The sequence below is a fragment of the Triticum urartu genome, chromosome 1A, assembly GCF_056163025.1.
Source record: "Triticum urartu cultivar PI428250 chromosome 1A, HENAU_Tu73, whole genome shotgun sequence".
Lineage (NCBI taxonomy): Eukaryota > Viridiplantae > Streptophyta > Magnoliopsida > Poales > Poaceae > Triticum > Triticum urartu.
Genome location: NC_141873.1, coordinates 565,295,060 through 565,315,310, shown reverse-complemented (window position 1 = coordinate 565,315,310; position 20,251 = coordinate 565,295,060). Strand labels below are relative to the sequence as shown.

The following is a 20,251-nucleotide window of genomic DNA, read 5'->3' as shown; positions in this document are numbered from 1 at the left end:
CCCGCCCTCCCAGACTTCTTTCAGTTCAGTTCTGTTGTCTTGACTTGTCGTCCTTCTCCGAAAGTAATTCCTGCACCAGCACCATTATTCATTAGACATAGACAAGGGCAAAACAAATCATTTTTTATGCAATTAGATTGGATTCTAGAAATCTCAACCAAGAGCATCTAACATGAATGAGTTCTTGCCATCCAGGACTAAATAGCATTACCTCTCAGCACTGTAATCATCCAGAACCAATTTTTATGCAGTGTTCTTGCCAACCAAGAGCATCTAACATGAATGAGTTCTTGCCAACCAATTTTTATGCAGTGTTCTTGCCAACCAAGAAATTTCTGCTAACTTTGCCCCCTTTTCATAAATGTAAGGATCTCCCTGTGGATGGGGTGGTAAACTGAACTTGGTCCCTCTATTTCACCACAATTTATCAAAAAATAGATGTACAATGATAATGATCGCAGAACTAGAAATCCACCAAAAAGCAATAGTAAAGAGGAGGAGCTAAAACACATCGAACAGGAAGGGGCGATGGGAGAACGGGCGAGTGGGCGGGCGACCGGGGCCACGGCCGCGGCTGCACCGTCCCTAGCCGCCGGTGATGGCCGGCGAGTCGGAGGCCGGTTCTGGGCTCTTGCGGATCCGGATGAGGAGGATGCGAACAACGACGGGGATGGAATCCCGGTGAGTTTTCCACCGTCTCCGACTCCGTCAGATCTCATATGTGAGTTTTTCAATTCAGGGTACGACGAAGATGAAGTGGCAACAACGATCGATAGTGTTCTGCCACCTGATTATCCGGCAAGAATTGGATTGCACGCGAGAGAGAAGAAAGAAATGATCCGTCGCGTAGTTCACCGGAGAACGGCGGCGACGACAGTCAGACCATGGAAAGGTCCTCTCCCGAAGGTAAGTCTTCCAAATCTTACTCTTTTCGATTTGATTAGGCCGGAATCATGGATCACAGTTAAGAGAAGGAAGAATGCGCGCCGGCATATCGCGTCTAGGGTGCCGGCGGCGGCTATGGCATCATCGTCGGCGGCTCAGGCGATCGGGGTCTCCGCTAAGCGGGCGCTGCATTTGAATTGCCTTTTGGGCCGCGAGCTGGGAGCGTGTGCAGTTGGGCCGGCTCTGGGTGAGTTGGGCCAGAGCATAGACGGGCCGGGGTTAGCTGGGTATGTGGCCCAGGCTAACCCGACCGCTATTCCTCCACGCTGCGCCGCCCCATGCACTCGTTCGATCACTTTTCCTCTGTGTTCGTTGACATCTGCTCGGTCTAGGGTTCCGAGGCGCGGCAAGCGAGGGTTCCGAGCGTGTGGGCCTGGTAGAGCTCGGTGCATCCCCGCCTTCCCGGCTATGGCTAGCCGCGGGTCAGCCGCACCGCCAGGCAAAAACGCTGCCGCGGGTGGTGCTGGCCGCGGTGGGGCGGCTACGCTGCCGGGAACCGGCCGCGCCACTCCAACGCTGCCAGCGGCTGGGGCTGGACGTGGGGGCGCGGTGCAGGCTGTGCCGCGACCGCCGGCACTGGCCGGTGCAAACCCCACTGTCGTGGCTTGGGGTGGTGGAGCGAACGGCTTGAGACCGCCGACTCCGGTTGATGCTACCGGCTCGGGTCGGGGCGGGTCAGGCCTTGGTTCTTGGCCACCGCTTCAGGGCCCGAGGATTGCTGGATGGGGAGCTCCGCTCGGCCTGCGACCTACGCTGACGGCGGGGTGTCGCCGGCGGTCGGCGTGGTGGACCTCGGCCTCCCGCGCCGGCTAATGCTATGGTGGGGAGCGGCGTTGCTCCGGCGAGGCCACCGATACCTGCGGCTGGGGGCGTGGTGCTGCTCCGCCGCAGCCTCGTGCCGCGCCACCGCCGCACTACGTCATGAGGCCGATGCAAAAACGACCGGGCCCAACGCAGACGAGGTAGAACATGGTTGCTAGAGAGTCCAATGAACCGCCCCATGGACAGTGGGGGGACGATGGATGTGATGCTTATGGGGATGGCCAGAACCGTGGATTGTCGTCTACGGGAGGTGGACGTGGTTATGCCTGGCAGAGTGATGGTTCTGCTGAGAGACCATTTCTTGGAACCTCCGGGTGGTTTTGTCGAGGGAGCTTCTGGCCCAGACTATCGGCAGAGAGGTGGCTACCATGGTCATCGTGGTGGTCATGGTCGGTACCGCAGACAGCCTCCGCCATCGGTCGTTGTTGACCAACAGACTACTGATGTGGCGGCCGATCCCGTTCAGTTGACCGAACTGCCTAGCCAGGCGATGGAGGCAGTGACGGCTTTGGCCAACATGGAGGTTCCTGCTACTGGTGTTTCTGCTGAGGCAGGTGACAAGTCAGAGTCTGAGAGAGCGTCCAAGTGGGCGCGTAAGAAGGAGAAGATGCTTTCCTATCGATGTGGCGAGAAGGGTCATTTCATTGCTGAGTGCGTGGCGGAGCTGGGCGATTCGTGTGGTAAGCCAGCACATGCCACAGGGGATTGCCCGCTTCTGCGTGATCAGGTTCCAGCTCTTACGATGTATGGAGTATATTGTGCTGAGCTGATGTTCTTTAAGTCCCCGGCTGCGAGAGAATTCTGGTAGAGACGCAGAGCTTGATGACTGGAATTGTGAAAGCTACCCAGGGAGTGGTTTTTGAGGCTCAGATTGTGCAGAGACTTCAGGAACTGGCTCCAGGTGATTTTCAGTGGGAGCTTGTCCATATTAAGGACAGTGTGTTTAGGGTTGATTTCCCAACGGTGGATGATTTGCAAAGGTTGATGAGCTTTGGGTTGTGCAAGGTCCCTGGTACTAAATGCATTTTGGAATTTCACGAGTAGAAGAAGGTGGAACCTAAGGGAAAGCCGCTCACTCAGGTGTGGCTACGGTTTTCTGGGGCTCCCTCTGAGCCTTTGACAGATGCTCAAGTTGTGGCTAGTCTGGGTATTATGGTCGGAAAAACTGAGAAAGTGGATATGGCATTCACTCACGCCCATGGGATGGCCCGACTCCTAGTGAGTGTTCTGGACATTGAGTTCATCCCGGATGTGGTCAACTGGACTTATAGGGGAGAGGTGTTTCCTCTTGAGATTGAGTTTGAGGATGCAGAGTTGTTTGCCGAGGCGGTTAATGGGACTGATGTGGATATGCATGAAGGTGACGACAACGCGGGTGCTAGTGAGGACCCGACTGATGAGGCTGGACGAGAGAGGTCCAACGGACCGGGACCTGTTGCTCAGTTGCCCGAGGATGGGCCCAGGGTGGAGCCGGCCCCAGCTCCGTCGGTGCCGATGAGTACTTTGTGGTTTGGGTCCTTTGAGCCAGTGTCTGCCCCTCCCAGACTTTGGAGCGACCGGGTGGAATCTGATGATGTTTTTGAGTGCACGCTTCCGGTGTTGGAGTTTGATGCTGTTGATAGTCCTGTGGTGGGAGGCTTGATGGAGACGCACTCGGCGACGACCTTGGTGGGGGTGGGGAGATGGAGCCTCAGGTGGTTTCGCTTTCCCCCGCTCCCCCAGTGGTCTCGGGCTGGGAGACGTCGTCTGCTTCGGAGGTTGTGCCTGGGAGGGGAGTCCGGGGCAGGTGGCCTCGACCTCTTCTCCTCCTATCCTGGTGCCGGAGACGCCGGTGACACCGATGATGGCCGGTCGTGGGGGAGGCCGTCTGGGTCAGGTGGACCCGGTTCCTTCTCCTACGGTGGCGGCTAGAGCGGCCGCTTCTCTAGTGGTGCTGGGTGGGGGTCTGGGGCAGGTGGCCTTGACCCATCCTCCTCCTTCGGCAGTCAGGACAGCGACGCCCTCAAGCCAGAGGGTTGGGGCGGGGGGAGTGTTCGAGCAGGCGGCGCCCGCGCTTCCCTCCCCCGGTTTCCCGTCCGTGGGGCTTGGGAGCTCTCCGCCGCCTCCTCCGGTAACTTGGGAGGAGGTCATTGCCTTTGTTGGGATCCCCGACCCGGTCTCTGCGGGGCGACGGATGAGTTCTCGTCTCCAGGACCACCCGGAGGTTGATGACATGCAGCAGAGGTGCGCTATGAGGGCGGCCAAGCTTCGTGACATTGAGGTCATCACTGGTATGTCAGTCAACATGTCTAATTCTATATTGCATTTTTCTAAAGATGAAATTATTAATAATGCCAACCAGTTAGGAGTTTTGCTAGCGAGTACTAATAGTGAAATTTCTAACTCGGTTAATGATCTTCTAGATTTGGAAGGGGAACGCGCTTTAGAAACAATTCGAAACCTAGCAGCAGTAAAACCTATAAATGATGCAGAGATTGATGCGTTAGGGGTAAGAGTGCTCGATAATTTTTGTGCGGATCTTGCACCATCCACTCTTGAATCTCAGGAAGAGGATGTAGTTCTAGAGGATGCAGTAGCAAGACCAACTGACCCCGGTTATGAGGACCGGATGGAGGACCATAGTAAACCCAAGCGCAAGTGAAAGCGGAAGGTTTATCCTGCTTCCGCGGTTCGTAGGAGTGCTAGGATTCGAACGGCCAAAAAAATTTCATGATGACATATGAAAGAAATCTTTTGGAATAGCAGAGGTCTGAAGGACTTGGCTAAAAGAAGGTTTCTTGCTGAGGCATCTCTTGAGCATCGATTAGATTTCATTGCTCTCTCTGAAACTGGTAGGGATAATTTTGCGCCCCAGTTTCTCAACACTTTATCGGGTGGTGTCGATTTTGATTGGCATTGCCTTCCTCCGCGAGGAAGATCGGGTGGGATCTTGCTTGGAGTGAGATGCGATTCGCTGGAAGTCTGAAGTGTAGTGATGGGTGACTTCGCAGTTAAATTTCGGGTCAGGTCCAAAGCTGATGGGTCTAACTGGGCTCTGGTGGCGGTGTATGGTGCCGCGCAACCCGAGCTTAAATCGGAGTTTTTGGCGGACCTGGTTCGAATTTGCGGATCCGAGCAGCTCCCAATTTTGGTTGGGGTGACTTCAACATCATAAGGAGGAGAGATGAAAAGAATAATGATAATTTTGACGGCAGATGGTCGTTTATGTTCAATACCATTACTGAAAGCTTGGATCTGAAAGAGATAGAGCTCTCTGGTAGAAAGTTTACCTAGGCTAATGCTTTGCCAAACCCGACGTATGAGAAGCTGGAACGAGTTCTCGCGAGTGTCGAGTGGGAACAGAAGTTTCCTCTCGTAACGGTCCAGGCTCTCTCGCGCGGAATCTCGGATAACACACCTTTATTCGTGGACTCAGGTGAGCCAAACCACGTGGAAAACAAAAACACCTTTTCTTTCGAACTTGCATGGTTTGAACGAGAAGGTTTCTTGGATATGGTTGCCAGGGAATGGGCTAAAGATGCAGGAGGTATGACCTCTGTCCAGCGTTGGCAGAACAAGATTAGGCATTTGAGAAGTTTCCTACGGGGATGGGCTAAACACCTTAGTGGGGTTTATAAAGTTGAAAAGGAAAGGCTCCTTTCTCTGATTCAGTCCCTAGATATAAAAGCCGAATCCACGATTTTGCAATCTGCAGAGCTCTAGATTAAGCTAGATGCGGAGATGAGGTTGAAAGAACTTCTCCGCGAAGAAGAATTGAAGTGGGCGTTGCGGGCTAAGGTTCGTAGAGTGATCCAGGGGGACGCTAACACTCAATTCTTTCACTTGATTGCTAATGGTAAGCACAGAAAGAAGAGAATCTTTCAGCTTGAGCAAGATGAAGGAACGATTGTAGGGCAGGACAACCTGAAAATTTACATCACCGAGTATTACAAGAAGTTATTTGGACCTCCGAAGGATAGTTGTGTATCCCTCGATGAGTCTAGGATTGAGGATGTGCCTCAACTAACTACTCATGATAATGATATTCTGGTTGCCCCTTTCTCGGAGAAGGAGGTGTTTGATGCTATAGCGCAAATGAAAAACAATAAGGCTCCTGGGCGGGATGGATTCCCGGCGGAGTTTTACAAAAGATGTTGGCACATTATTAAGGGGGATTTACTTCCAATGTTTCACGTTCTTTTCTCTATGCAGCTTCAGTTATTTCACTTAAATTTTGGAACAATAACACTGCTCCCTAAGAAAACGGATGCTGTGAGAATCGAGCAGTTTAGGCTGATCTGCCTTCTCAATGTTAGTTTCAAAATTTTCACCAAGGTTGGGACTAATCGGCTCACGTAGATTGCGCATTCTGTGGTGCAGCATTCCCAAACTGCTTTCATGCTAGACAGAAACATCCTAGAAGGGGTGGTGGTCCTGCATGAAACGCTCCATGAAATTCACTCGAAAAAATTGGATGGAGTCATCTTTAAGGTGGATTTCGAGAAAGCGTACGATAAAGTAAAATAGCCATTCCTACAGCAGGCGTTGCGTATGAAAGGCTTTGATGAAATCTGGCGACGCCAGGTGGAATCATATACGCAAAAAGGGAGTGTTGGAATCAAAGTGAATGACAAGATCAGTCATTATTTCCAGAGACAAAAGGGCCTGCGACAAGGGGATCCGATGTCCCCTATTTTGTTCAACATTGTAGTGGATATGTTGGCAATTCTGATAGGAAGGGTGAAGGAGGCTGGTCAAGTGGGTGGCCTGGTACCTCATCTCGTTGATGGCAGTGTGTCCATCCTCCAGTACGCTGATGATACAATCATCTTTATGGAGCATGACTTGGCAAAAGCGAGAAATATGAAGCTGGTGTTATGCTTATTTGAATAATTGACCGAGTTAAAAATTAACTTTCACAAAAGCGAGTTGTTCTGCTTTGGTAGAGCCAATGATGTACAAGAGGCTTATAGGCAATTGTTTGGGTGTAATTTGAGGGCTTTGCCTTTCACCTACTTAGGAATACCAATCCACCATCGTAAGCTGACAAACAGAGAGTGGAAGTGCATCGAGGATCGATTTGAAAAGAAGCTGAGTTGCTGGAAGGGCAAGCTTATGTCATACGGAGGCCAGTTGATTCTGATAAATTCGGTTCTCACCAGTATGCCTATGTTTCTTTTATCTTTCTTCGAAGTCCTAGTTGGAGTTAGGAAAAGACTGGACTTCTATAGATCGTGTTTCTTTTGGCAAGGTGATGAGCTAAAAAGAAAATACCGGTTAGCCAAATAGGATATCATCTGTAGACCGAAAGACCAATGGGGTCTTGGTATTGAGAATCTTGAAGTTAAGAACAGATATCTTCTCAGCAAGTGGTTGTGGAAGTTATCAAGTGGGACTGACACCACTTGGGCGCAAATCCTCCGTAGCAAGTACCTTCAAACCAAAACTTTGTCTCAGGTGACAGTAAGACCGACTGATTCATCCTTTTGGAAAGGGCTTATGAAAGTAAAGCTTTCCTTGTTTAAGAGGACAAAGTATATTGTTGGTGACGGTGCCAGTACGCGATTCTGGGAGAATACTTGGCTCGGAGAGGCACCCTTAGTCATCCAATACCCGTCTTTGTATCGTATAGTTCAAAGACATGAGATTTTTGTTGCAACGATATTACAATCGATCCCCCTTAATATTCAGTTCAGAAGGGCATTAGTGGGTAATCGTTGGGAAGAATGGCTACATCTAGTAAGAAGATTGATGGACATTCAACTTTCCCAACAACACGATGAATTACGCTGGCAGCTTACTAGGTCTGGAGTTTTTACTGTTCAATCAATGTATGTTGATGTTATCAATTCAAGCTCGATCCCTAGTTCCAAACATGTTTGGGCTGTCAAAGTCCCTTTGAAAATCAAAGTGTTTATGTGGTTTCTCCATAAACAAGTTATTTTAACCAAGGACAACTTGACAAAGCGTAATTGGATAGGACCTACTAGGTGTAGTTTCTGTGATCGGGATGAAATGATCAAGCACCTTTTTCTTGATTGCCCGCTAGCTAAAGCTTTATGGAGGACGATCCATATTGCTTTTAATATTACTCCACCGAGTTCAGTCAACACGTTATTTGGAACGTGGCTTAACGGGGTAGAGCCCGAGTTAGCGAGACATATTCGTGTAGGAGTCTGTGCATTGATGTGGGCGCTCTGGAATTGCAGAAATGATTTGGTTTTTAACAGGACAACACACATTCATTTTTTGCAGGTTATTTTCAGAGCCACGGCGTTGATCCGTTTGTGGTCGCTACTCACTCTGACGGAGGCCAGAGAGCGTTTGGTTACTGGATCTATCCGCTGGGAGATGGTAGCTCGGGATATCTTCAACCGGTTTGGATGGCGATCATGTAATAGGATAGGCAATTAGTTTACCTATTTTTTTTTTGCCGGCCGGGTGTGGCGTCCTTTATTTGGCTAGTTTGTGTTTCTAGCCCATTTTGGCTCTGTGTGAGCTTTGTTTACTTTTCAGTTGGAGACTTTGAGACCTTGTTGAAACTTTTTTTTGGTTTAATAAGATAGCCGTATGCATCGTTCTGATGCAGAGGCCGGGGAGTCCTTCCTTTTCGAAAAAAAAGCAATAGTAAAGATATACGTACCTTCTCTTTGCCATCAATAGCGGCAACCCTGAAAAAGGTGCCAGTTAGCACCCACTTTGAACAAAGAATAGCGGCAGAGTAGCAGTAAGTTTTGTATCTTGTCAGAATTTCCCTTTGCAAGCATTTGTGAATGCTTTTGGGTCAAGCACACCCATTCCTTTGATGTCTACAATTGCTGATCGGCCAGTTGTAAGTTCGAGCAAGCCCTGCAAAGCATTCAGTGCAACAGATCAAAAGTAAGATTAATCCTGAGACTTTTAAAAAAAGGATTAATCCTGAGAAGTAGCATTAACAAGCACCGTTACATAATGATTGTAAGTATAAACTTAAATGGCACTAACACTATCCAAATCATGACATCTATAGAACAATGCCACTATCATGGTAAGCTATGTGACAATTTTGGTATTGATAGCTCAATTGTATAGGGCGAAATGACAATGTAGTTTAGAAGATAACATGGCACACGTAGCACCGAATAATATTTAATGCCACATGTGCCAATCGTCATTTCAGACCATATAAATCCCAGCTGACAAATAATATACATGATGGTCTTCTTTTTCAGTATGTGCATATATGGTGTTAGTATGGAGTATTATGCTGCTACCCCAATTCAGGTATCTAAGCACATGTTTTCATAGTTAGCAAACGTTCACTATTGAACACCATGTATACACACCAGTTAAATTTGGGAAAAGACAAAATACAGGATTAATGACTAGGCGGCGCTCTCTCGCTGAATGCTGGAGATAACATTCTAAGCTCCCAACTGAAAGTAGCACAAGTCGTATCACATGACACCCAATAAAACAAGCGCCCAATACCTCACATCCAACCAAACCCATTCTGCGCAGCTCCCAGGGCTGAAATAAAATGCTAGTTAAATAAGAAAATAGAGATCGTCTTAGCGACTAGATTACCATGGGACACAACTGTGGCAGGTAAATTCTGGTTAAATAAGAAAATAGAGATGGTCTTAGCGACTAGGTTACCATGGGCCGCAAGAGTGGAAGGTACCTACGTTATGCCACATCAATACGAGCATACATGTCATCATTCACAGATGACACATAAATAACACAGGAGAAATGGTCATCAATGAGGTTACTTACATATATCAGCTCCTTACGAGCATCTTGTAGCTCATCGTTTCTCTTCTGATCCTTGACAACACTCTAGCTGTGTGACTCCATTTCTTGCAGCTCCTCACGAAGTTGGTCTATCTTCTTTGACCTGGCATATGCTTCATTACTTCCAGTTTGCACTGCAACTGTTTTTTGAACTCAGGCTTCTGCTTTTGACATTCAATTGTTGTTCTAACTTGAGAATCTTATCTAGAGCAGACTGTTTCTTCCTCTGCTTTTTAACACATAAGACACATAAATTAGCTTCCTCAAATACAAAACTCAAATGAAACAGCAATCAAGAGAGACAAACCTTGTGTTTTTCCACAAGCTGCCGCGCAGTTTCCTCGGCACTCTGTTGCTCCAACGCTACCATCTTAAGATGTTTTGTTTTAATTTGTGTTCTGTGTTGACACCACAACAGCATAAAGTAAGCTATATGCATAGTACTAAGGGGCAAGATACCTACTCTTGTTCAAGATCACACACCTTTTTCTTTCAGAGTTACTTTGAGCATCTAGCTCACCAAGCTTCTTGGATCTTTAGTCCAGTTCCTGCATTTTGGAGGGAGAGAGAGAGAGAGAGAGAGAGAGAGAGAGAGAGAGAGAGAGAGAGAGAGAGAGGGGTTAAACAGCTGAAAGCTCTAACTATGCTAAGAGGAAACAAATGCACATATGCTAGCAGTTAGAACATAGCGGACCATATAAGTAGTGCAGCTCAAGAGATCAACACAAACTTTCATTGTAAGAGTGGAGCAGCTGCTCCTTTTGCTCCATCATCTTGCCAATTGATGCACTTGTATCCTTGTACTTGCATCCAGGTGCTTCAATGTTTTTTGTCTTTAACCTCAGTTTCAGTGGCCAAATTGGATACAAACTTGTCAACTTTATATCTTCCTTCATGCTGAAGATCACCGACAGTTTTCAGATCAACATTTTTCTGCAAATAGACCCTTATCACCTCATAAGAGCTTAGATCATCAGCTCTTGCGACCATCCAAACATCTGTGAGACCCGATACTTCTTTGCATTCCAGTCCTGTTTGACATCATTCTTCCTGAAAGTGATCTTCAAAGGTAATTGCATTTTAAAACCAACCCAGTCCTTTGGAAACTCCACAATGGCATTCTACGTTCTACTGTTTCACAAAGGAAAAACCTTCTGCGGGAGAAAGTCTGACGGTTGCTCCTTCAATCAATTCCACTCTGGCCAACCTGGCGCCCATTCTTCCATTCAGTAGGCATGTTGACCAGGACATCCATCCAGGGCCGCACGAACTGATCATCTCAGTTTTCAAGAGGTTTAGGCTTCAGTTCCATTAGCTGTGACATGAGAAGCACATACTGTAATTCATAGTTATCATCCAAAAACCAGCATTTCCATGAGTACCCATAGTCATCTGGATGAACAATGGCACATCTAATTTCAACACCTAGGGCTCATCATGCTACTATAACGAAGAGAATAGCCAATTAACACAACATCATGAACCAAATGAACACATCATACATGCATCTGTACTAATTTGTACTCCCTTTGTTATCATCCTGCCTCGCCGTGCGGGACAATAATATGTCCATGGGAGAAATCCAGATGCACTAATTTGTACTCCAGAAACGATCTGACTAACAGCATCTCCACCCTATAATTAGTTCATAGTTACCATCCAGAAAAACAAGATTCCCATGAGTGTCCTCAGTCATTTGCATGAACAATTGCACTACTAAGTACTTACTTCGACACCTCAAGTCTCAAGACAAGCATGCTAGAAGAACCAAGATAAGAGCCAGTTAATGCGCAGCATCATGAACCAAATCAACCCACAATTCATGCGCGCGGCTAGCTGTGACCATGGCTCGCATATAACCTGAGGCCTCTACATCTCACAAAGAACCTCTAAACCGTGACGGAGGAAGTACTAGCATTTTCTTTCAAAAAAATAGAGTATTACCAATTTTTGAATAGTGCATCCGAGGAGGAGGAGATTTATTTATTGAATCCGAGGAGGGGAATTTATATGTATACAATGTGTATGATGCTTTTGTTATGGAGAATGGTATCTGGCAAACGTTTGCTGGGGATGGGATCTCAGCGAACGCACCCAAATCAAACGGTGGAAGTTTTCACAAAAAACTACCTGCAAGTTAAACAAACTGCAATGGAGGTTTTGAAAAATGCCACGGTCAGCCATATAAAATACCACCCCTAGCCGTTCGGAAATGCCATCCCTGGCGACCTTTCACAAGCTATTGTGGTCCTTCGTTATTGGAGGTCACCTGCATTTCTTCTAGTTTAGTCGTTTCTTTCCATTTTCATGTGTGTTTGATTTCTTCTTTTTTAGTCAATTTGTGTATCTATGGGTGATTGGGTGTGTGTAAATAGATGCACGGGTGCTATGCAATATGTGTGTAGAATGTCAAAATTAGTATCTGCTTATTCTTGCATCTTGTAAATATGTGCAATTTTTTGTGCAACCTAATTTATTCTACCTTAGAAAACTTCTGGAAGAAGAAGACTAGTCGTATAGTGGTGAAGAGCGATTTAACTGAACCGCAAAAGAAAACTCATACGTGTGTTTAATAGGTTGGCCAATTTGTATGCACTTAATTGTTCTTCAAATTGTTCATAGCATAGGTGGGCCCATTTGTATGCACTTAATTGTTCTTAGAATTGTTCATAGCCAATATTTTCGACAGTCGGGTGGAGATCGAGACACACCACGCCATTAACCACACGGTTTTTTTACAAAGACACACAAAGATCTAATTAATATCGAGAAAAACAAGAGGTGGTGCAACGGATAGACAACTGGACGTAGAAGGGCATGTAAAAGATAAAGTCAATTGAAAAGCATACTAGTCTTCTTCTTCCTCCAATTGTACACCCTTCGTCAGAAATTGAAAATTACATTGAACCAACATTAGAGACAATGACACCTGCAAACACCCTCTTCATACCAAGTTTTGAAGCCCGCGGTAGTCACTCGTCCCTTGAGACAAGATCTATAAATTGCTGAAGCAACATTGGTTGGAGCATCACCCCACGCAGAATCGGCTTGCAATCCATCACCATCAGTCTAGATGGTTGGAGAAGTCAGGGCAAGCCGCAGAAATAACATGGAAGAAGATGTTGAAGTCACCACACCAATAGCCAGACAATAGCTCCCCTTGAAAGGCACATGAACTAAGAAATCAATACATCTTTTTTTAAGGGGTACCAACAGATCCGGGGATACAAATTCTCAGAGGCGCTCTGCCGGCGGCGGATCGGACATCATCGAGGTAGGGAGAGACCGAAAAGACCTTATTTCAACACGCCATCGGCCACCACCTGATCAATATAATGAGATAAACAAAAACCTAAGAAAAAATAAAAAGAGACAGATGGGTCCCCACTCGTCTTGTGCCGGACGGGGAAGAGGAGCGGGGCTGGGGCCGTGGCGGCGGCTAGGGTTGAGAGGAAAAGTGATGATTAACCACCCAAGTTAATAAAACGATCACCACCAGCGAGCAAGACTGGTTAGCTATTTTAAAACCAACAATCAACAACAATAAAAGGATCGCCCTACAAGAAACTTAACAAAACGATCAACTCTTAATCGAAAACCAAAGTGGACCACAGCTGGCACCCCTCCTCCTGCAACAAGCGCGCATTAAGATAATGTGCGGCTGCGGGAGTTAATACGCACGTGCGAACCCAAACCAAACCATATTACAGGGCGAAGAGAGGAAGAAGCGGGCATTATCAGTTGCGAAGGAAAGCGGTGCACGCTAATCAGCGCGTGACACGTCATCGACATGGCCGCTTCGGGAGCTCCCGCCGGCGCCTTTCCGAGTTAGGCGTGCCGAAGTGCCCCCCTCACGTCGCCGCCCGCCCAGGCCCCGACTATATATGCGAAACGCCGCCGTGTTTACGCTGGCGACCGCGTTACGCCGCAGGTCCGGTACGCGCGCGCCGGAGGGGAGGAGGAGGACCATGCAGTGCGCGGAGCCGGCGGTGAGGAAGGGGCCCTGGACCATGGAGGAGGACCTCGTCCTCGCCAACTACGTCGCCGCCAACGGCGAGGGCGCGTGGAACAGCCTCGCCCGCGCTGCCGGTGAGTATCTCCCAGCCGTGCATGGCGGTGCAAGTAGTACGTGTGTGTGAGAGCAAATTATGTAGCAGTACATGTCATGTATGCAGGGCTGAACCGGACGGGGAAGAGCTGCCGGCTGCGGTGGCTCAACTACCTGCGCCCCGACGTGCGGCGCGGCAACATCACGCCGGAGGAGCACCTGCTCATCGTGGAGCTGCAGGCCAGGTGGGGCAACCGGTGGTCCAAGATCGCCAGGCACCTCCCCGGCCGGACCGACAACGAGATCAAGAACTTCTGGAGGACCAAGATACAGAAGAAGCGCAGCGGCGGCGCCACCGCCAGCGACAGCACCGGGTGCCAGCTTCCGAGCTCGACGGCGGTGACCGAGTCCCAGAGCAGCAGCAGCAACTCCGTGGGCCGGCCGGGCGCCATGCCGCACTACGACGTCGTCACGGCGGCGACGCAGCCAGGCGACTGGGGTGATCACCAGCTTGGCTACGCCGTGCAAGGAGGTGGGGGTGCCGCGTGTGCCGGAGACATGGACGGTGGCGTGCCGCCGGAGTTTTTGCAGGCGGCGGCGGTGGCGGGTGACAACTTCTGGGGCCTCGAGGAGTTCTGGCCCACGGTGCCGTCGCTCCACGGCGACTACTGAATGCGACGGATGCTCTTGCGCCTTGTGCCGCGTGTATAGATAGATATCCATATCGGTGTGTGAGTGAGTTGGATTCGTTTGCTAGAACAAAGCGTGCCGGCTTCACTAAAATTTCAACTGAATTCTTACGGCGACTAATTTATATTGTGCATGAGTAATTAACTTAGCCGTTTCACTGAAATTTCACTTGAGTTCGTCTCAAGCCAGAGCTAAATTAATTTTGCTGGGCAAATCTGAAAAATGCTAGCTGTCTTTGGGATGAGTTCAGACCTACTGTAGATCAAGTGTTGAAGGTCGAAAACACAATTCTTGCATGCACATTAGAGACGTGAACGCTGCTTTGAGATTCACACTCCTTATCTATGCATTTTTTTTGCGAGTTCCTTATCTACACGTCAACGTATTTTTCCTGCATTGCTCCGTATTCGATCTAGTTTGTACACTTCGTAATTAATTTTTGGTTGGAGCTACAATTTAGTAAACGAACAGTTTCAATTTTTGCAAAGTTGCAAATTTGTACGAAAATGTTAGAAAGATTTTACAAATATTTGATTTCAATTTTGTATGAAGTACTCCTACATATTTTATTCAGTTTGAAATGCATTCCCCTTAATTTTAGTACTGATTCAGAAATTTTGAAATGCACTTACCGAAACCTAGTCTTGTCGGTAATACTCCAATCACTTCTTCAGAATTTCAAATAATTTACAGATTTGAAGGAAAGAAAAGAAAATCAAAAGATTCCAAGTCATTCAAAAAATAAAAAACATTTTTAATGCACAAGATTAACATAATTTGATTGAATTATATGGAAGTGATTAAAAATTTGTGAAGACTTTGTGAGATGTTTATGAAATATGACTAAAATAAGCGTCATTACTTATGAATATCTTCTATAACTTTTCTAAAAGAACGAAATAATTCACACATTTGTATGAAAATTTACAATTTTCATAGAATTGAAATGGAAATTTAAAATTATTTTTTATTTCACAAAAAATCATTTTTATTCATATTTGGAAAATAGAGTAGGTGTGATTGTTTGAAAGAAGTTCTCCAATATAGTTCAGAAATATTCACTAAAAATTTAATTTTTCCCTTAATATTTATACCAATATAATAGATTTCCATATAAGCAGAAAAACTATTCCAAATATTGAAACTTGCATTTAGATTTTTGAAAAATAACTGAAATCCATTTGCAAAACTTATGCCTTCCAGTTTTTGGATTTGGTGAAAAAGGTATATTGTTTTTGTGCATGAATCTCGGAACTTCAGTTTTGAAGCTCACAACCTTGCTCAGAGCATCTCCAACAGCCGCGCTATACATCACGCGCGGGGACAAAGCATGGTTTAGCGGAGCGGTTTGGTGCGCTCCAGCGGGCGCGGGAGATTCCGGCGCGCGGGAAAAAAATCACGTGCACGCGGAAAAGCGCCCAGGCACATGGCGTCCGGCGTGCTCTATAAAACGCGCGCGCCCGAGCCCGCCAACCGCCACTCCAGCGCCTTCTTCTTCCCCGCCGCCCCCATATTCCTCGCCTCCAGCGTCCCCCGCTACCACCACGCCCTTCTCCCGATGCCGCCGCGCCTTCTCCCCCACCGCCGTAATGCCCCCGCGCGCCCGGAGCAGCTCCGGCTATCGCGGCGTCCGCGCCCACCCCTCCAGCATGTTTTACGCGGAGATCCGCTCCAGTGACGTGTGTCTCGGTCTCGGGATGATTGAGACTGCCCACGAGGCTGCCCGCGCGTACGACGCGGGGAGTAACGCGTCGGAAGGCCACGAGTGCAGATGAACTTCTCCGCCGCCCGGACGTGTGAGCAGGTGCAGGAGCTCGTGCCTCCGCCGCGGCTAGTCACCGAGGAGGAATGCCGCGTCCAGCGTAGGCGGGAGCGCCACCTCCTCATCGCCGAGGCGGACGAGTACGCCATGGCGGAGTGCCGCCGGCGCTTCCCGAGGATGTCGCCCGAGAGAACGACTTCTGGGCGGAGAGGAGGGCGAAGCGAGCTGCGGATCGGGCGGACAAGCGTGAGCGGAAGGCACTGGCGTTAGCGCAGTGCGACCTAGGACCGGTGTTGACCGTTGACGACAATGATCCTCGGTGGAATGACACGTTTCTGTCGTCGGACTACACCACTGAGGAGGACGACAACGAGGAGCAGTTTTTACTATGTTTGCATTGTAGTATCTTTTTTATCTATTTTTATTATTTGTATCGTATGGACTAGTTTGTGGTGTTTGTTAGAGTTGTGTCGAATATTGTGTACAAGGTATGTTACAGTTGGAGTAGGAGTTGTATTGTGTTTACATAGGATGTGGAGTCGTGTCCAAATAGGACACTCGTATCCTAGGCCTCTCATATATAGCGGTGGTAGACACACGATGTAACCTATGCCAACATAATAGCACCGGAACGCAGGGGAAGCCGGCGGAATGTGCCGGTGTCCAGGGCGACCGGGTGCGGTATTGTGACGGTATCACGGGGAGGAGCGCCCATAGTTAAGCCCCGGGGATGTAGCCATATCGGTGAACCTCATTAACAAATCCCGATGTCGTGCTCGTGTGATTGCTTGGTCCTCGGATGATCAATGGTATGCCTCAGATTTAATTCTAACAGTGTTGGGCTTGATGAACTATGCTATTAGTATCATATGAATTTTATCTATATGTTGAATTTTTATCTATATGCTATTCGTATGTGTTGCATGGGTAATTAACTCATGAGAAATTTCACTTGGGTTCGTCTCAAGCTAGAGCTAAATTAATTTTGCTGGGCAAATCTAAGAAATGCTGTCTGTCTTTGGGATGAATTCAGACCTACTGTAGATCAAGTGTTGAAGGTCGAATACTCAATTCTTGCAAGCACATTAGAGCCGTCAATGCTGCTTTGAGATTCACACTCCTTATCTATATATCTCTTTTTTTCTTTGCTAATTCCTTATCTATACGTCAATGTATTTTTCCTGCATTGCTCTGTATTCGATCTATGTTGTACACTTCGTAATTAATTTTTCATTGGAGCTACAATTTAGTAAATGCACAAGTTTCAATTTTTGCAAAGTTGCAAATTTGTACAAAAATGTTAGAAAAGATTTTACAAATGTTTGATTTCAATTTTTTATGAAGTACTACTACATATTTTATTCAGTTTGATATGCATTCTACTTAATATTAGTACCGATTTAGAAATTTTGCAACGTGCTTACAGAAACCTAGTCCTGTCAGTAATACTCCAAATCACTTCTTAAAATTTCAAATAATTAACACATTTGAAGGAAAGAAAAGAAAATCAAATCACTAAAAAAAGAAAATCAAAAGATTCCAAGTTGTTCAAAAATATAGAAAACAATTTTAATGCACATGCATAACTTAATTTGATCGTACTAACTCCCTTCCTAAATACTCCCTCCGTTCCAAAATAGATGACTCAACTTCGTATAAAGATAGTACAAAGTTGAGTCATCTATTTTGGAACGGAGGGAGTATAAGTCTTTTTAGAGATTCCACTACGGACTACATACGAAGTAAAATGAGTAAATGATCTATACTCTAAAACATGTCTATATATATCTGTATGTAGTCCATAGTGGAATCTCTATAAAGACTTATATTTAGGAACGGAGGGAGTAATATAATGGAAGTCGTTAAAATTTTCTGAAATCTTTGTGAGATGTTTATGAAATATGACTAAAATAAGCATGATTATTTATGAATATGTTTTGTAAAAAAAATTAAAGAATAAATAATCCACAAATTTGTATGAAATTTTACAATTTTCATTGAATTGAAATGGAATTTTCAAAATATTTTTTATTTAAAAAAATAATTTTATTCATATTTGGAAAAATGGAGTAAGTGTCATTGTTTGAAAGAAGTTCTCCAATATAGTTCAGAAATATTCACTAAAAAATTAAGTATTCCCTTAATATTTATACCAATGTAATAAATTCCCATATAAGTACAAGAACTATTCCAAATATTGAAACTTCCATTCGGATTTTTGAAAAATAACTGAAATCCATTTACAAAACGTGTCTTCCAATTTTTGGATTTCATGAAAAAATAGTATATTGTTTTTGTGCATGACTCTCGGAACTTCAATTTTGAAGCTGACAGCCTTGCTAAGGGCATATACAATGGTTGAAAAGACAGTCTTATCTTAAATGTGCATGTAATTTTGAAATAACAAAAAAAAACATGTCTACAATGGATTCTTAGCCTTATTTTCGATAACTAACTATTCATAAAAACATGGTGAGACATATTGTGCTAAGAGATCATCTCTTAAATAAAAAGACAAATCTTTTCTTATATTTTCTCTCTTCTCCACCTCAGCATTTATTCTACGTGGCACTCCTTCTTTTTAGGGTTCTACGTGGCACTCCTTTTTTTTAGACTTCTATGTGTCACTTCTAAGATAATGCCATTATACATGCCCTATTCGTTTTCCGATCGCATAAAAAGTCATGAGATCAAAAAAGAAATGTGAGAATGTAGTTAGGTCGCTACTTCTTTAGATATGAGTCGCCATTTTAGGCTGGGTATGTCCTATGTTCCCCTTTATGTACATGCAAACATTGTGTGTTTTTCTGATGAAAGTAAATATTGTGGTTGATCAATATACTTGGAAAACAGCAATCCTACCGGGATGTCGTTCAGTGCATTGGTCAGTCAGGGCGTATCGCATTGTTACCGGTTGAGCTCGCGAAATTATTCTGCAATTCCTGCACCTGACCTGTGCATTGGTCACTCAGTCACAGAGTATATCGAACTCCAAGTGGCTTGCATTTTACATCGACCAGGCCATGTCTAGAACATCCAGTACATATCGTAATGCATTCTCTCCCGAGAAAATTACATACCATATCTAATCAAAATTCTGAAACGAAGCATCGGAATTCATCAGAATTCAGGTACGCGTCGTACTGGAGATACAAAAAACAGAGCAAGAAACAGAGTATATAAAGGACGCAAAGATCTTGCAACTGGCCGGATACAATTACACAAGAGAAAATGTCTTTTCGACAAGGAAAATTTTGGTAAAATGATGGAATTCCTAGTAGCAATGTAGGAGTAGCAGCAAGGTCAAGGTCAGGCGACGGTGACCTTGGCGCCGACGGCCTCGAGCTGCTTCTTGGCGTCCTCGGCCTCGTCCTTGCCGACGGCCTCCTTGAGCTTCTTGGGGAGGCCCTCGATGAGGTCCTTGGCGTCCTTGAGCGCCAGGTTGGTCAGCGCGCGCACCACCTTGATGGTCGCGATGCGGGCGCTGCTCGGCACCTCCTCGATCACCACGTCGAACTCCGTCTGCTCCGCGGGCGCCTCGGCCTCGGCCGCCGGTCCGGACGGGGCGGCCACGGCGGCGGCGGGCGCGAACGCGGCCGCCGACACGCCCAGGCGCTCCTGCAGGTGGTCCACCAGCCCGCGCGCCTCCTCCAGGGTCAGCCCCGCGATGGCGTCCCCCAGCTCCAGCACCTTCGGGGAGGCCGCGGCGGTTGAGGTGCAAGCGACGGCGACGGAGGGGCGGTGACCGTGAATGGGGAAGAATGGGTGTGGCCGGGGCAGGGAGGTGGTGGCGGGCTTGGCGTGGAGGAGGGAGAGGGCCGAGGAGAGAGCGGTGGAAGCCATTGCCGCCGTGGCGCTGAGTCTTTCTTGATGCTCTGCTCTGCTCTGCGCTCGGAGTTGGAAATGGCAGAGGGGAAGAAAAGAGGCGCGCGAAGATAAGATAAGAAGGTGTGTCATCACGTAGGAAACGAATGTGACGTGCGTTAGCCACGACAGCTGCACATTTCTGACCGTCGGATCGGCAATGGACGGTGATCAGAATGCTTATAGTTTGTTCAAGAATCCATTCATGCAGAAAGAATCGATCCATGCAAAAGGAAGAAGATGACATCCATACATCAATCTAGCATCCCAGCTAATAGCATCCAAAAAAAGAATCTTGCAAGGGTAACTTGCGAGACTGCAATTGATCGACGCCCTGCATATTGTTTGTTCCCTTGGAATGATGG

The 20,251-nt window shown here is 46.7% G+C and overlaps 3 protein-coding genes across 3 annotated transcripts; 2 read left to right on the top strand and 1 right to left on the bottom strand.

Moving 5' to 3' along the window:
- Nucleotides 1-5,487: 5,487 nt before the first annotated feature.
- Nucleotides 5,488-6,273, top strand: LOC147992803 (uncharacterized). The gene is made up of 3 exons (XM_087539145.1): nt 5,488-5,820; nt 5,959-6,057; nt 6,127-6,273. The coding sequence occupies exons 1-3, from the start codon at nt 5,488-5,490 to the stop codon at nt 6,271-6,273; spliced, it is 579 nt and encodes a 192-aa protein (XP_087395271.1).
- A 6,974-nt stretch (nt 6,274-13,247) lies between these two features.
- LOC125539247 (MYB-like transcription factor EOBII) lies at nt 13,248-14,583 on the top strand. The gene is made up of 2 exons (XM_048702659.2): nt 13,248-13,611; nt 13,698-14,583. The coding sequence occupies exons 1-2, from the start codon at nt 13,407-13,409 to the stop codon at nt 14,240-14,242; spliced, it is 750 nt and encodes a 249-aa protein (XP_048558616.1). The 5' UTR covers nt 13,248-13,406; the 3' UTR covers nt 14,243-14,583.
- A 4,600-nt stretch (nt 14,584-19,183) lies between these two features.
- On the bottom strand, nt 19,184-19,960 carry LOC125529567 (large ribosomal subunit protein bL12c-like). The gene has a single exon (XM_048693973.2). The coding sequence runs from the start codon at nt 19,863-19,865 to the stop codon at nt 19,332-19,334; it is 534 nt and encodes a 177-aa protein (XP_048549930.1). The 5' UTR covers nt 19,866-19,960; the 3' UTR covers nt 19,184-19,331.
- Between the last annotated feature and the right edge of the window lie 291 nt (nt 19,961-20,251).